We start from the raw sequence: 16800 nt of genomic DNA on the forward strand, positions 1-16800 counted from the left end.
TATCAACCAGTTTCTCTTTTGATTCCTGTGCCATTACACCTCCATCAAAGAATCTAGGACTTTGTCTTTCCAAGTTGCATAAATAACATCAGGAATACAAAAAAAGATTACAGGCCTTGTCTTGAGAAGGGTAATAATATATTCTAGGCTACACTCAATAGGCAGGCTAGGTTAAGCATGAACCAAAGACAGCTGCCTGTGTTTAGAGAGAATCTCAAGCTTCACTACTTTTGCTGACACCCACTCATACATCTATGAGTTTTCTTTGGGGCACAATCTGTGTTTCTCTCTGACCATGCCTTATAAAATATGTGTGCAAGCACATTGATCCTCCTCCTTTGCAATGGGAGCAGGCCAGGAGATGAGCTGTAGTAATGGATCACATACGCACTGACAAGTGTACCAAGACACTTTTAACGCAGTCATTTCTGTGATTAATTCTTTATATCCTGCACCATCTATTCTCCAAACGAGTTCAAATGAAGTTTAAATACAGTTTGGAATCATTCTGTCAGGCTCAAGATGTCTTTCCCCACCAACCCCCATCACCTAGTCCTGCAATTTGCCCAAAACCACACTCTGCTCTACAAGTAAAGCCATTTCATGGCTTTTGACACATGACCACTAAAATAAGACTACTTCATACCACTGACACTGAAGCTGTGCTGGCACAAATTTTAGGGGATAGTATTCTTTGTAGAATAGTGACTTTTAGACAATCAGCATGTAGTTTTCTTCCTGAGCCTGTAGATGCCTGGCTACACAGAACAGAAGTTAAGCCACTGGCTTTATGTGAACTAAGTCTGTGTGTAGGTTTACATATGTGGAAGATTATAAACTATATGAAACAGCTACATAGGTTTACGTACGTGAAAAAGTGTCACTTCAGTAAAAATGTGCATTGATATTGTAGAACTGTCTTAGTATTGCTTTTATGTGAAATTACCTGTGTGCATAAGTTCATAAACTTCTGTACTGCAGCACAGTACTTCAGATTGTCAGGTTTGTTTGGTGCTCAACAGTGGAAGTATAAGCACCCTTAAAATGCTTCAAATTTGCTAGGAACAGTAGTGATAATTTAATGTTTACTTCTCCCATTCCCTTTTTCCTCAAAAACCCCGAAACAAACCAACCCAACTTTAACTCGAAGTTCTAGAGCAAACAGACTACTATTGGCCTGCATCCATACAGACATGCAGCAGCATAAACAGCACAACTGCTGATCCTTGCATGAGGGTGAATCTGCTGAAAATGCCTCAGCTTATGTGAGTTTATGAGTCTGCATAGATTTAAAAAAAAAAAAAAAAACACGACAGATATAATTGCTTCCACAGAGCATTTTGCACGAGCCCAATTATCCTAATGTAACATCCAACATTAGGGTGGAATGAGAATGCACGTGTGTGGACTGGACAACAGAAAGCATGTTTATGGACAGGTGCAAAAACCCAACACTCGAGAGAGGCAGGAAGCTTAGAATAAATGGTTGTGTCACATGCTGCCACGAGGGAAGAGAAACCATTTCCTCCCAGACACCCAAACTGCCTTTGAAGCTCTCAGCAGCTCAATACTCCACAAATTGACTGAACGGCGCCAGCCCCCCGAAAAACTCACCAATCACCCCCAGTACAAACGTTTAGCTCTTTAAACTATTAAAAATGGCATTTAGAGCCCCCACTCACCACAACCTCCCGGGCCACTGCTCCAGGTCCCCAGGGCGGCAGGTGGCTGCCCTCTCTCCAGGCGCTTGAGACAAGCGTGACCTCTCCTTCCTGAGCTACCTGCCTTCGCTAACCCACAAACCGAGGGCTTCACCTGCCTCCTGGGCCTAGGGGAGCCGAGCCCCTGCAGCCCCCAACACCAGGGATGTGCCACACGCAAGCCCCCCCACCTCCATCCCCGCCACCACTGGAAGAATTCACAGGATTTTCCAACACTGGAGCTTAACGGAGGGGGAAGCGGCACCGGCGGAGTGTGGAAGGAGGGAGGGAGGCGGCGAGGCGGCCGCGGGGCTGCGGAGGGGGAGCGGGCAGAGGGGCCTGAGGGGCCCGTGAGGGCTGAGGGGGCTCGCGCCGCGGAGCCCGCGCGGGGTGTCACGCGGGGGTGTCGAGCGGGGGTCGCGCGCAGCCCGCCACCCGCGAGCGGGGCCGCTCTGCCTCCCCGCGCCGTCACGTGCCGGCGGGAGCCGCAAAGCAGCGGCGGCGTTTGCGACGGGGTGACAGCCAAATGGTGCGACACCGGCGGCGGCCGCAGGCGCAGCAGCCGCGGCGCTGCCAGGGCCGAGCGCCGCGCCCGGGCGGGGAGCGCACGGCGGGCACCGCGATCCGCCCCGCACACCCCTCCACTCCGCCCGAACGCACCGCGGGCACAGCCCCGCGCCCCGGACACCGCTCCGCTCCGCTCCGCCGGGAACGCACCGGGGGCAGAGCCCCGGACACCGCACCCCGGGCATCGCACCGCGCCCCCGCGCCCGGCGCAACCCCCATGAGAACAGAGCGGGCGGCGGCCGCCCCCCGCGCACCCCCGCCCGCCCGTCCGCCTGAGCACGGAGCGCTCCCCCCGCCCCCGATGCGCCCTTAGTCCCGGCCCCGGACCCGCCTCCCGCGCTCCCCTCCCCGCCGGCGGCGGCGGCAGCAGCAGCGCTCAGGTGCGGACTTCAAACCCCGGCGCAATGGCGTCCAACGCGGCCGAGAGGGAGATCCTCTTTACTGAGATACAGGTAAGCGGTGAGGGGCGCCCCGGGGGCACCGCCCCGGCCCCGCTCCCCTCCCTCCCTGCCGGGGAGCCCAGAGCAGCCGCCGCGCCCCGCCGCCCCCTGCCCGCTGCTCGGCGCGGGACGCCCCCCCCCCGCACCCACACCCAGCCCGGGCCGGGGGGGCGGTGGCGGAAGCCCATGCCCACCCCAGGCCTCTTCCCGCCGCTCTCCCCCGGGAGCGGAGGCGCCGCCGCCCGGTCACGGCCCCACCCCGCCGCCGGCCGCGACCCGCTTTTGTCTGCGCTCGGATCCCTCCTAACCCGCCGAGCGGCCGCGTCCCTCCGGCGGGGCCGGCCTGGGCCGCGCCCCCCACCCCGGCAGCGCCCCGAGCCCGCCCCGCGCCTGCCCGCAGCCGCTGCGGGGCCCGGAGCTCTCGCCCTCCCCGCCGCCCGGGCGCGGAGCTGGTCCGGGCCCCGCCGAGCGCGCCCGGGGCCACCCCGCCGGCCGCGTCAGGGTCAGGCAAGAGCCTCCTCTGCCCTGGACATGGCACCACGCAGCAGCCGCGGCTGCTTCCTTCTTGTAGGCCTTGAACGCCGAACCCGGGAAGAGGAGAAAATGGTGCGAACAGCCTTATTTGTCCCACCGCGAGGGTTCTTGTCACTACATAGAAATAACTCTAAACAACCCGCAACAGTGTTAGAGGTCCTGAAGACTCGAGGGTTGGACCTTTTCATCCCTATTCTTTGACCACTTTTGGTTGCCCGTGCAAGTGTATCTTTTCTGCTTGTCAGCTTCAGGGTTAGCAGGGTTAGATACAATTCGGGAGTTTCACTTTTGTGTTCTTATCTTTAAATGTCAGCTCAACCTGCTACCTCTTAAGCTTCCTTGTCCCGAAGAAAGTTTGCTTTCCTTTTTTTTTAATATGCATCGTTAAGTCTATGTAAGTTATGTTTAACCAGGCAAAAAACGTGTCTCTGAATTTATTAGAGAGACAGTTAACCAAAATAAGAAGACCATAAATGGAAAGTACCGAATTTAATGCTCAAAAAAAAATTAGAAAGGCATGTTTTGAAAAGAAGAAATTTTATTTCCCAATGCTGTTAAATTCTCCTGTAATTTTGAATGTTAGTGATGTGCTCACTTGAGTAACAAAGGAAAAGAAGGCACAACAGAGACGTAGCAGTCTGCTTAATATTGTAGCACGTGAGATGGCTGAAGGCTAAGAATCCATCTAAAATGCTGAACTTTAATCAGTGGCTCATAAGTGCCTAGGAAGAATCACTATGTTAATACAAACTTGATACGATGATGTATAAGCTGGTAAACCTGTTTGAAGTGGTGAGCTGTGTGAATAGCTGACTGTGGTAGTGTTACAGGTAAGATAAATGGAAGGAACGTTTCTGTAGAAGTACCGGGAGTGGGGTTCACATTACTTTAAACAGAAATGAGTGAAGTATTTTGGGAATGAGGAGGTCTTGTTTTTTTTGTTTTGTTGATTTTTTCTTCTTGAACGATGAGGCTGATGGTGATACTTAAAATTTAAAAAAAAAAAAAAAAAAAAAAAAAAAAAAAAAAAAAAAAAAAAAAAAAAAACAAACACAGAAAATATATGTAAACATAATATTAAAAAAAATTAATTTTTTTAAGAACCAGAACACAACTACAAAACAAAAATAAGTCCATGATGGATTAGATTCTTTGGTTGCACTGTCTCTTCCATTATATGTTCTAACTTCTGTATTGATAAATACAGTTCCTCGGGCAGGACAGAAAGGTAAGAAGTTAACACGGGAATCCCAGTGGGGGTTAAGCTTCGTGAATTGCTTTTAGGTATTTTTAAGAGGAACTTCTGTATTAGAAGGAAACATTGTAAAGATGCTGTTTTGTTCGTGGTGGTGTATATTAGCAGTGAGATGTGAAGGCATCAGTATAACTGTACTTGGTAATACTTCAAAACAAATTACTCTTCATATACCTGTACATAAAAGTTGGTTTAATGATATGGCCCAAAAAGAAAGGGAACTGCTGTGAAGTGTGAGATACGCCATTTCGCTCATATTTCTTCAGGAGGGAACTTCCTCAATCTAAAGAACTCTGACTTAAAAAGTGCTTATATGCAAAATGGGCTTTTGCTTGCATATTGCAATCCTGTGCAGAAAGATGAGGAAGTCGTAGAATGCATGGCTACAGAAAAGGTTAAAAGGGTCAGGTAGTTGGATGGATTTAGATCACGGACAATGGTTTAGATGTTTTGCTAATACTGGTGAAAACTTATGAAAACAAGCTAAACCCAGTGTAAATCCCAAGCTTGTTCCTGACATGGACTCCAGACTGAGTATCAGTCAGTGATCAATATAATACCTTGCTTTCTGCTGTTGAATGTTCTGCATGCACTTGGTTATGACAGCCCTGTGTACTCCAGCATGGTGTAAGTAAACTGTTAGGTTTGGGTAAAGTTAATTAAAGTGGATCAGTAGTCATGAATCAATTGAACTCTCCTGATAAAAAGATTGGCAGACTGTCACAACTACTGACTAACAGGATGTGAAGTGAATTCTGAGAAAACATGAAAAACAAAAGACCAAAATAGCTAACTGCTAATAAGATAGTGGTGGTACATGTATGTGTTTCAAAGTGTACTGGGCTTAATTAAACAGGCCTTTAATAGGCCCTAAGTTGCACTTCTCACAATGACAGTTTTGAATTTTAAAAAAGGGACTGCATAACTGATAGAGCAGTTTCTTAAAAAGCTCTGCTAGCAAATATCCACTTGACATTTCTGCCCTGCTTTTTCTACAGAATATTGTATCCATTCTTTTATAGGCTGTGGAAAGTATATCTTGCTTCTTAGCAAGTTTTCAACTGAAGAATGAAAAAGTGTTGCGTTTTTCAGGTGAAAAACGCAGCACTTATTCCTCGGTAGTTAGCAAATGCATAATATGAAGTAAACTTGGCAGTAAAACCCCTCTTTTTGGTTTGTTCTATTTAGTAGCTTCACCAGTGAAATTGCCTGATTACTAAAGATTGAAAAGATTACATAAAGCCAGATTACCCTTTTTTACCTCCTTTTATCTCAGTACAGGATTTTCTGTAGAAGGGGCAATGAGTTTGGATAAGAACCACTATTGCTGATGTTGCGTTCCCTTCCAAAATTCTGCTGTCCTTCTCAGGTCTTGTATCCCTTAGAACTTTGTCCACCAGGTAAACGAGCCTCTCCAGTGCTTGATCTCAGGTTGATTTAACTCTTTGCTTCCTGGTGGGAGTGGCAACTCTGTTTCTTCATAAAATGAAACTTTGACATATGGTGCTGCAGGCTGTTAAATAAGGCACCCCTGAAATAAATTTTAAGTTTCTAATAGAAAAAGAGTTTGTTTGGGTTTTTTTCCAAATCATTATTAAAAAGAAAAGAGGAGGTCTTCTGTGAAGCTGTGTGTGTTTCCAAAGATGTGGGCTTTCATTGGCAGTGATGGTAGATGTCAGCATGGTAAGTTGATATGGCTAGGTTAGCAGAAATTATTACTAAGAGTATTTAAATAAAACTATTGTGTATGCATAGCAGTTACACTTTTGTACTTATAAGTATTCACTGCCACTTCTTTTCTAGACAGTACTGTAAATCTTTTAAACTTGGGACTTTTATTGTTGGTGTTACAGGATTTATTTTAAGAAAATTTTAGGTTCACTCAAAATTGTGCTTTCAAAACAATACTTGTTTAATATGAGGGGAATAAAGAGCACATTACTTGGGTTTATTTGCTTAAATGAAATTTTTTGGTCAAGATGGAGAACTTGGGCTATGCCCTGAGGTAAACAAGCATGTAACAGATCTTTATTATTTCAAATGGAAGTATGAAGGACTCTGCCTGAAATTAACCTGTCAAACTCAGCCATAATACATATTTTTAATATCACAGAACAGTGGGGAAAAAGTCTTTATTTCTATATTTGTCAGAATAAGGGGATTTTTTAATGGATATTTTGTTTCAATGCCACAGTCATCTAATTTTTTAAGTTGCTGTACTTGGGGATCTTGAAGTGTAAGTTTCATGACAGAATCATGTTTGAAGTCCCTTGGTAACTTTTTCTTTTTTTTTCCAATAGTGATGAACAGTATCACAACTAAAATATAAACTGAAACATATGCAAATTATGATTATATGATGGCACATTTGGAATAGTTTTGGGGATTTTTTTATTTTTCCATTTCATACCTGGGACATGAATTTTCAAAAAGTGAATGTGGCTGAATGTGGCTCAGTATTTTGATAGTCTGCATGATACAAATTGGACAGTTGAGTCTTGGATTATGCAGCTATGTTTTGTGTATAAATGTATATGAAATTGGGCACTTGTACCTCGCCATGTTGGGTTATACTACCAGATGGGACTTTGAAGACCTGTATTTCATTCCTGGCTGCTCTGCTCTCATCTAGGTGACTTTAGGCAGATGACTTTGCTTACTCGTGTCTCAGTTTCCTCATCTTTAGAACAGAGGTAAGGATGCTTGCTTTTTTAAGAGATAAAAAGTACTGAGTATTTATTATTAGCTGTGGTCAAGTGCCTAAGGACACCATAAAAAGGTACAAGTAACCTAATTAATCTGTTTTGAGGAGGAATTGTAATTGGACTGAACACTCAGCAGTAAGACTGCCTTCAAATAATGTTCAGCTAGAATAGATTAGCTATAAATAATTTTGAATCACTTGTTTCTTCAGAAGAAGAAAATGTCACATTCAAGTGAAAATATCCTGAACTAGTCTAATGCAGTTTAGAAATTAAAATGTGTGTACAACTGCAGGTTTCTTAGGTCCCTACAAATGCTTTCAGAACTAGTGGATCTAGGGAAGCACTTTAGGTTTTTTCCATTTGTGGATATGTATTACTCTTTAAACAGTCCTCTGTTCAAAACTTATATTAGTAAAATATACATCCTGTTCTCAGTGGAACATAATAATAATAATGGCCAATCTCTTCGCGAATGAAGAACCAGGGAAGGTCTTTCCACCTTCCAGCCTGCGCATTGGATTTTTTAGGTGAGACACAGTGTGCGCGGAACTGAGCCCACTCTTTAATCCCGAGGTTCATCTGCCGGGGCCAAGCACGCTTGGACGGTGGCAGCGAGGTCCTCAGGACGTAGATGGATTGCCTTACAGGGCTAACGAGCTCCATCTGCCCGGGGAGTGTCCTAACCGGGAATCGAACCCGGGCCTCGGCGGTGACAGCGCCGCATCCTTAACCACTAGACCACCAGGGGAACATAAACAGTCCTTAAAATACCTTTAGGTAGGTGCATGGGTAGGGTTTTTGGTTTTGTTTTGGTTTGGGTTTTTATTCCCTTTGTTGAATTCTGTCAGTCTGTTAACATAGGAACTTGTATATGATGGAGACTTGCATACATTTGACTGAATTTTCTTTGTCAGAGTAGCTGTCTTTTTAAGACCCAGATCTGTTATTTTAACTCATGATTAATTATTAGTGATGGGCAGTAGAAAAGTATTTAGTTCCAGTGTGTGTAATAGTTCTTCTGGAACAGTTTTATACATTGTGAGTGGTCATTCATTACAGTGTAACTGAAAGTCTGTAGTAGAATAAGTCGATAAACATGTCCTTTACATCGGGAAACGGAGGTTTAAGAACTTAATGGTGGGATTAAGAATTTTTTCATCAATGTCTCAGTGCTTTACTGAATTAGAGATAAGACCTCTACTTAGATTCAGAGTAAGAAAGCCTTGTCTGAGTGTTACGTGCAATGCAAGGCTCAGTCTGCTTTTTTTGTGCTTTTGCTAGAAATCACTTGTACAACTGTTGCAAAGTGGTTGATGGTAGGCTTTTTATTTGTTTGTTTTGTTTTTTCTCTAATGGATTGTAAATAAATGGGTTCAGGAATAGACTGAGCTGAAGCATCTCTCCCGGCATAACTGCTCTGTAGTATGGGCAGAGCATTTGTATGGTACTTTGAAGCTTTAATAATTAGTACTTGTTCTGCAGTTCCTGGCACAGGTAAAAGAGCATCTTTGCTAGTGTTTGGTGTGGGTGAGGGAGGTTCTTTTTTAAAAAAATGAAATTTATGTTGTAGGATGCAATCCGTGACCATTGTTACTTTGAGACCCAATTCAGAAACAGAAACTAGTAGTGCCATTAGCTAACAAAAATGCTTTGAGCCTGTCCTTACAAGTAACATTATATCTGATGTATATGTTTGTTTATTAGAACTGCAGCTAAACAATTATGTCACAGTGACACAAATTGACACCATTTTTGTTACTGCCATTTTACGGTTACTGATTGCTTACCCTTAGACAGCTCATCAGGCAGTCTGGGCACACATCCTGTGGATCAAAGTGCTGCTCTGTGGATTTTCTCCTGATTTTGTGGGGTGATTTCCCAAGCCTTGAGGAATTCTGTGACTGTGTGTCAAATTAGTGAAGTTTAGTGTCGTCCATGCTGGTGCAACTTCTGGCAACTGGTAAGGATGGCTGAGTTCTGTGGTGAGCAGACACTCACGTGAACAGGATAGTAGTGTGCCATTGCAGGGTTATGTTCAGCTAAATGGAGCAGCCCTACTGGGAATCCTACTGCTGTTGTACTCTGGTTAATGGAAGAGTCTGAAATTGAGTTATTCAGGCTAATGGATTTAACTTAACGAGCAGGGGGAGTTTTCAGAGGTCACACGGTCTGTTTCCACGGCTCAGTTGTGGGACCACCAGCTGGGTAGTGGTGATGTGATTGTTTTTTAAGAGCAGACCGTGCCTTATATTTTTCTTGACGTTAGGTGTAGATGCAGTTTCCTATCCTCTGTATCAGCATTATGCCCAGGGTGGCTGTTCTTCCTGTTTACTGCTGCTGCGGTGCACAGAGCACTTCTGGAGTGGATGCACCAAGATGGCAAAACCGTGCTCTCATCAGTGCACTTTGTGGCTTCCGCAGCTGGGAAAAAATAGGACTATTAGCATAAGTGTATTTCCCTATACTAAATCCATCTATACTAAAAGCCTTTGTTATTTTATTATAGATATATAGATAGCTATCTGGTACCAAATAATAAATGATTGACTAGGAAGGGCTGGGCTGGGTTATGAAAGTTTAATATATGCAGCTTTTCCCTGTTCTTTTTTTTTTCAGACATAAAGAAAGGTTGATATGTGACAAGATCCAGGGAGGGTTTGCCCTGGCCCATCATACAGATCAGGATTAGTAAAAACCTTAGTGTGGACATGACTAAATTAGTTAGCCTTCGATTCCTGTGGATTTCTTTAAGCTTTGGCTTCACTGCAGATGTATTGGGTTTTAAATGTCAGAGAATTTCTGACTTCTTCTCTAAATAAGTGCAGATTGGAGAGCTTGGATCAAAAGCCTGTAATATGTGGTTCTTGTCTGCAGTGTTATGTATGGGAGTCTGGTGCTAAAGCAAACTGGGTTTTTCTCTTGAGGTTTTTCAAACACTTGTTACCCTGCAACATGGTAGTAGGGCTCACTGATTTCAAGTTTCCATTAAACACAAGAACATGTTAAGCTGAAAATTAAAGTAGCAGAATCAGTTCTGTTTCTATTGAGAAGAGACAGGGAGACAAGCTTTCCACCAGCTTTCCACAGTTGTTATTAGAGTATCACAAAATACAATAGGCAGCAGATCTACAGCCAGGAGAAGGAATAATTAAGTCTGCAATACTAAGGTACTAATAGATTGTATTACAGCTCCAAGATAAATCCCAGGAATACTGGGAGGCTCTGTCTGTTACTGTTATAGAAACACTCATAGGTCAGAAGGGAGAACTTTTTGTGTCTAATTAAAACAGTAGTAGTTTTCTGAATTAGTGCTGGGCCTTAAACTCAGAGAATATTGCTCAACTCCTGGAATATAAGGGCTGATACACCTTTTTCCTAGCTCTTAAAAGTTAATACTCAAAGTACTTGAAGATAACTATCATGTACATTTTCTTTAATGAATTTTAAAAATTAAATACATGTACATGAACTTCATAAGTACATATATAACATCCTTCTATGTAGTCATGTTTGTTAGACTATTGAAATAAAAATATTAAAACAAGAAATAAATGTAATTGTTATTTACCTGAAATAGTACTTGCAAATAGTTGTGGTACACAGGTGTTCCAAAATTATTCTTCATGTGTATGTAAATTTTGTCGTATATAAACTTCATGTAACTTTTGAGGAGAAATTGAGACTTGATGATTAAAATATACATAAAAAAATCATTTTATTTCAAAGTCTGAAACACAAACTGGCTAATTAACCAGGAGATAATGGTATGGTTCAGTATATCACTGCTGCTATAGTTGGCTTGTGAACTTAAGAACTTTCACAAATGTATTTTTGAAAACTGTCAAAAGATATACTTAGTTTGGTGTTTTTATTGCAGATCACTAAGATGTAAGACAGGTCTGTGACATAACTTCAGGATGGAAGTTCTAGTTGCCTCATTGACCATGTTGTGTGCTGAAACTGGAAGCTTTGCCCATGCAGACTTGAGGCTGTTGCTCAAAGAAAGTGTCAGACTTTGTCAGCTGGTACTGCTGCCCAAAGTGGGGATGTTCCATATTGCGTTGTTTTACATTTGCACGAACTGCTATGGGGTGAACAGGTTTTGTTGTTTTGCTTTGGTGGGTTTTTTTCACCCCCAAATTAGTTTTTAGATCAGGTTCACAATCCAGTTCCCTGTGTGGCCATATAAAGGTTTGTACTGGCATATATCAGTGAATGATCTGGGGCAGGAACAAACTGTGAGGGGCTGGGACTGATGGTTCTTTAGGGTGCTTTTTTTGCCTGCAGTGGTGGTTCACACAGAAAACGTTTATGAGATTACAGGCTGAGATTTACTCTCATGTATGTGGCTTTAAACTGAGGACTGGGAAGAGTCTGATCTGCAGATAATGAATGGTCCGAGCAGAGTCTATAGCAATTCTTTTTTAACTTTGCATTCTTCAAGCAGAAAGTCTCACAATATGCATGTGACAGTGAAAACCTGTCTGTCTGAAAAAGCATTGGAAATATCGAAAGTCATGCATGAATGGATAATGCAGCTACGTTCAGTTTGATGTTGACTGCTGAGAGCAGAGCTAGGGGTTCGTAGCAATATGCCAGGTGAATGTAGGGATATGACCCAGCTGTATTAGCTGACTTTCAGAAGTTACTGTTAAATCTCTTACGCACTCGATGCAAGAAGTAGTTTTGAAAAATCTTCAGTATTTTTGTTATTTCTCTAAAATGAAAAAAAAAAGTGAATATACAATCAAAATGGATAGCATTGAATTTTGAAGTGAAGGCAAAGTACTGTGCAAATAATACTATAAACTTACTGTCCATAAAGATAAGGAAGAGAGTGAGGTAGTACAGGTTGGTGTGAATACATCTGTCTGTTAATGAATAGCTCAATAACTGTGAAACATTTGAATATTCAGTAAGAAAAAAATCCCTAACAATGATGAGTTGAATGTTTGCAATAACAAAATATCTCTAAATAGTCGTATGAGCATCAATTAAAGCACCAGTTAGAGGACTTTAAACTATTGTGTACAAGACTGATGCTGTGTTTCAGAAGTTTAGCCAAATTTAGGGGGGGGAAGGGCCTGAGAATATAGTGCTGAAATAAGAAATTTGAGGTAACAAAGTGATTAAATGTTTTCAAAGTTCTTGTGTTCAGTAATTTCAAAATTATCAATTCTTTCTCATTCTCCTTGTACTTATTGACAAACTCTAAATGTATTATTTTAAATTTGTGTGGTCAAGGTGAAGGATTATATTTAGAATAAACAAGGAGATTGGTTTTGGTGATTCTAGGTGTTCCAAAGCTCTCTGCTAAGGACTGGCTTTTGTGTAATGTGAGCTAGAAATTTTATACCAGTCCTTAGATAAATGGAAAAAACTTGCTTGGTTCTGTTCTTCTCTGTACCCTTCTCTTTTACAGGAAGAGGTACATAACCCCCTTTATTATAGATTTTAGGACTTTCTCTGTTTACATCACTAAGATTATTGGATATGAGATTGAAGTTTCTTTTTCATCATTGTGATGCACATTATCACTTGGATTTTTAAGTAATGTAATCCCAAAAGCATCCAAAACTATTGTTGAGAATTTAGAAGGAATGCAGATTGACTGTGTGGCCTGTTGCTTTTTACAAGCATAATATGTAAAACCATCCACTGCTTTTCAACTTCTTATGTTTATTTATATGGGAAGATGCTGCAAAACAATTAAGTGGAACGTGTTTTAAGAGGATGTTTCCTTTATAGAGAGATCTACATAAGACATGACAAGATTATTTCTTTCCTAATACTCAAATCATGTAAGCTAAAATTATAAGACAAATAATGACAAAGAAGTGTCAGCTTTTCTTAAAAATATTAACCTTTGCAGTTGCAAGGATGTGCTGCCTACCACCCATCCAGAGCACATGGGGAAATACATGGGCATAGCCAGGTGGGGAGACAGAATACAGGAAACTGCATCTAGCAAAGGATTGACAGAGTCAGGGTTTCAAAGACTTGTATTGAAAAGTACCAAAATAAGCATACTACAGATCTACAGAACATTTTAAAATCAGCAAGGCCTTTTTGTAGGACATGTTCTAAACTTAGTGGCAGCAGTAGGAAAGTAAAAGTACTGTAAATCGTACATGCCTGACTACTAGTGTAGCATTCTTGAACTGCTGCCCATTTGGGACTCGGCAATCTCCTTTAATGGAAGCATGTTTTCTTCAATATTTGAGTTTGTTTATTGCTTATTTATAAGCTCATATAAAGCCGGTGTTTTAGGCTGAGAATGACTGGATGTCAAAAGTTATCATTTGCAGATTATAATATCTATATAATTAGAAGTCCTTAGGAAAATTACTTAAAAATTGTTATTGAAACTTAAACCATTATTCAGATTTTTCTTCAAGTTGCTAGGATTTGTCTTTGGTTTCTCCTCTCTTGAAGGGATGGGAACATGACATTTTGAAATATAAAATAGATAGTACTTCAACATTAGAACAAAATAGTTTCTTTCAAGGGTTTTTTTTCATGGTTGTTCTTTACTTCTTTATTCATACCAGTTAGTGGGAGTCAAACTAAGTACTTGTCTGTTGGGTGAAAAATACAGTTTTAACTATTCATTTTTATCTGCCTAGTTCAAATGTGATTCTTCATCACATAAGCCACTTCACAAAGTAACATCTGGATCTGTCTTTTTTCCTTGTCATTTTGTAGATGTACTTTTCAAATAAAATGTGTATCTTTGACGAAGTAGATGGTATCCACCAGCAGTTAATTTTTTGTTTGGGGAGCAAACTCCTTTCTTGAATTCTGCCTTTAGTTGTAATGTAGTAGATTATGCAGAAACATTTTCTGATTGTTAATTGCTTTAGAAATTGGTGTTCATCTATATTAGGATTCCAAGCAAGAGAGTGAATTTATTCTCAAGCTTTAATTAAACTAATTTTAACAGATTTTTTAAAAAGTTCTTAGAAGTTTCTTAAGTGCAGAAGGAAAAACAATGACAGGCTGCTCTAGAGTGGTATTCAGTATCATGATCTGTTTTTCAGGTTAGCAGCCAGCAGTAATTCTAAAGTATCCTTTTTTGAAGTGTTTCTTTTGATGGGAGTAACTCAGTGACAGTGTCAAGGCAGCAGCTGCCGTGCACTTGGGAATTGGGTTCTTTAACTCTAGTGTGATTCTTGAACCAGAAGACCTTGGGCATGAAATAAAGACAAGGGAGATGCAAGTTCTGCAAAAGGTCTCCCATATTTGTATTTTTTCCCCTTTCTATAATAGTGTGATGGTTTTATGAACTCAAAAGTAACATTTCTTTTATTTTGCATTTAATTAATTCACTGTCAAGGTTTGTACAGTACTTCAAGTAAACAGATTTGTAAAACTTAACTACAGGCATATTCTAAATTGATTCACATATATTTTCTGATCTATGCAGCTGAATTATTTTCTTCTTGATTTCCAGCTAAGATGCAAATTTCCTTCACTAATTTTTGTCTTGCACTTCACTAACAATGTATATTGAAAATGTCAGATGTTTCTCATTACTTGTATTTTTTCACTGTTATAAAATAATCTGTCTACTGTCCTGCAGTATTTGTGTGTTTCTTTATTGCAGTGAATATACTTGAAGCTTAGTACGTAGCAAGGTACATCTACTGGGAGTTCCTGCAGATGCAGAAGTAGTGAGTATTTTAGTGGCATATACTGGGATGATCAGAGCTGCTCCTTGCTCACTTGGGGTTAGCAGAAGGAAAGGGCTGGCTGTGGTTCTGGCATCTTCAGAAAATGGGGAGAGCCTGTGCCTAGGCAGAAGCAATCGTGCTGGTTCATTGTGTCCTGGCTAGGTAAAGCAGTGGGAAGCGCATGAAAAAGAAACAAGTAATGCTCAGAGAGGCCAGGAAAGTTTAGAGTTTAGAGGACGATAGCCTGATCTAAATATAGTATCTTAGTTTGGAAAATGGTGTAGACGGATTGGGACTGTACTTTATTTTTGTGTAGTTTAATTTCTTTTTTTATTATAGAGACTGATTTTTATTTTTATCCTGTGACTCTTGACATCTTTAATAGAATGCTTGAGAGAGCATCAAAAGAACACACCCCACCCACTCAGAATCATCCCCTTCCAAATACAGTTAGGAAATAGCCACAACCTCCTAAAACTGTAAATCTCTATCAGAATATGTGGGTCTCTTTCATCAAGTAGAAGTCATCGTTCTGCTAGTATTTTTCAGTCGAAAGTTAGTTGGTATATTTTTGTCTTCTAAAGATGACATGCTGTAGATTAGATAGCTCAGTGTAGAGGAATACATTGTAGATACTCTTGGGAATGCAGCAGGTTACGCTTCAACCATAAATAGCTTCTGACTGTAGTACTTTCTTTCTTTAGCTAAAAGGACTTCTTCATGAAGGTTTTGCTGAATGTCATGTATAAAGTATTTTTTTTTTTTTTTAGCTCTTGGTTATTGATAAAGCAGAATAATCTGCTGCTGTTTGCTGTAGTTTTGATGCTACAGTTTCTGTTACTACCTAAAGGTTTTTCTCAGGCTGCTAACTGAAATGTTTCTGAGCTGCAATGAAGTGGAAAACTTTCAGCCTTGAAGAAGAATGCCTTGAAAGTTATGAGCATACCAAAATCAGTTACACTGGAATATTGGCAACAAATATTGCTAGGACATTTTTTGAAATTGTAAGTGTGTGGGAAAACTAATGTTTATATGTGCCCTGTAAACCAGAGTGAGGCTTTTAATATTCAAAAATAGATCAATATAGGATATACAGAGGTTACATAACACATTCAAGATTCCATTTACATGGTTGGTGCTGGAAAATATATAGAATGCATGTGTAACCTTCCCTTCTCTGAAAAAGGAAGGGTATTGGAACCACTAACAAGCATATACCTCATTGTGGGTTTTCTGAATGCTCAGCAGTAAAAAAAATAACATCATTCCCCTAATTTAATGCAGTTGTAAGGTGAGAACTTTTTGCCATTGATGTGTATACTTAGGCTTATAGAATATCCTCTAAGACTTAGTTTTGTAGGTATGTCTATACATGATGCATTGAAGAGCTGGTTTGTGCTGCTTTATTTCTGTTATGTTACAGGTCTCATTGGTGCATCAGTTATTTTGAAACTGATGCTTCCCATTTTCTATCTAACTGATATTGAAACTGTGCTGATAACAAGAACTGGATGGAAAAGAGTCCTATGCAGGTACATATACAAAACAGGAAATAGGTTACTTGAGAGATGGTGCTGAATCTGAACATAAAAAGTAAAACTTGTTAAATATGCATTAGGAAATCCTTTGCTATAATCCTAGACTTTTTTCAGCACTTTTCACTGCTAACTTCATATGTAAGTCAGATGTTCACTTTGGGTCATAAAAAAGTAGATTTAATTAGAGCACTGTAATGACAGTCAGTAGGGAATCAGGACTCCTAAAAACTAAGAAAATGTAGAAAGGTTTTAAAACCAAAACTTTAAACAGATTTTGTATTTAGAAATGTAATTGTATTAAGAACTTTTTGTAATCCATATAGTAAATGACATCACCTGCCTTTTTTTCACTGCTGGTATATGTAAAGCAGTTAAGTCAGGCCATTTT

The 16800-nt window shown here is 40.8% G+C and overlaps 2 protein-coding genes across 4 annotated transcripts in view; one reads left to right on the top strand and one right to left on the bottom strand.

Moving 5' to 3' along the window:
- LOC114057102 overlaps positions 1–2452 on the bottom strand; it is a 146723-nt gene extending 144271 nt beyond the window's left edge. Inside the window, exons 1-2 of the mRNA XM_027882934.1 lie at positions 2444–2452; positions 1683–2400 (exon numbers count right to left, since the gene is read on the bottom strand). Of these exons, the coding sequence (XP_027738735.1) occupies positions 1683–2400; positions 2444–2452 (727 nt within the window). The remainder of the gene's footprint in view (positions 1–1682; positions 2401–2443) is intronic.
- Positions 2453–2591: 139 nt separating this feature from the next.
- The window catches only part of PKN2 (protein kinase N2), a 54794-nt gene continuing 40585 nt past the window's right edge, over positions 2592–16800 (top strand). Inside the window, exon 1 of one of the 3 annotated variants that reach the window (XM_027882896.1) lies at positions 2592–2719. In XM_027882896.1, the coding sequence (XP_027738697.1) occupies positions 2672–2719 (48 nt within the window). In that variant the 5' untranslated portion in view covers positions 2592–2671. Of the gene's footprint in view, positions 2720–3246; positions 3314–10960; positions 10966–16800 lie in introns of those variants that run through there. The other 2 variants (XM_027882895.1, XM_027882897.1) reach the window with 2 other exon arrangements.

Source organism: Empidonax traillii, unplaced genomic scaffold (genome assembly GCF_003031625.1).
Source record: "Empidonax traillii isolate 1590-97213 ecotype Southwest subspecies unplaced genomic scaffold, ASM303162v1 scaffold114:size1751661, whole genome shotgun sequence".
NCBI classification, from domain to species: domain Eukaryota; kingdom Metazoa; phylum Chordata; class Aves; order Passeriformes; family Tyrannidae; genus Empidonax; species Empidonax traillii.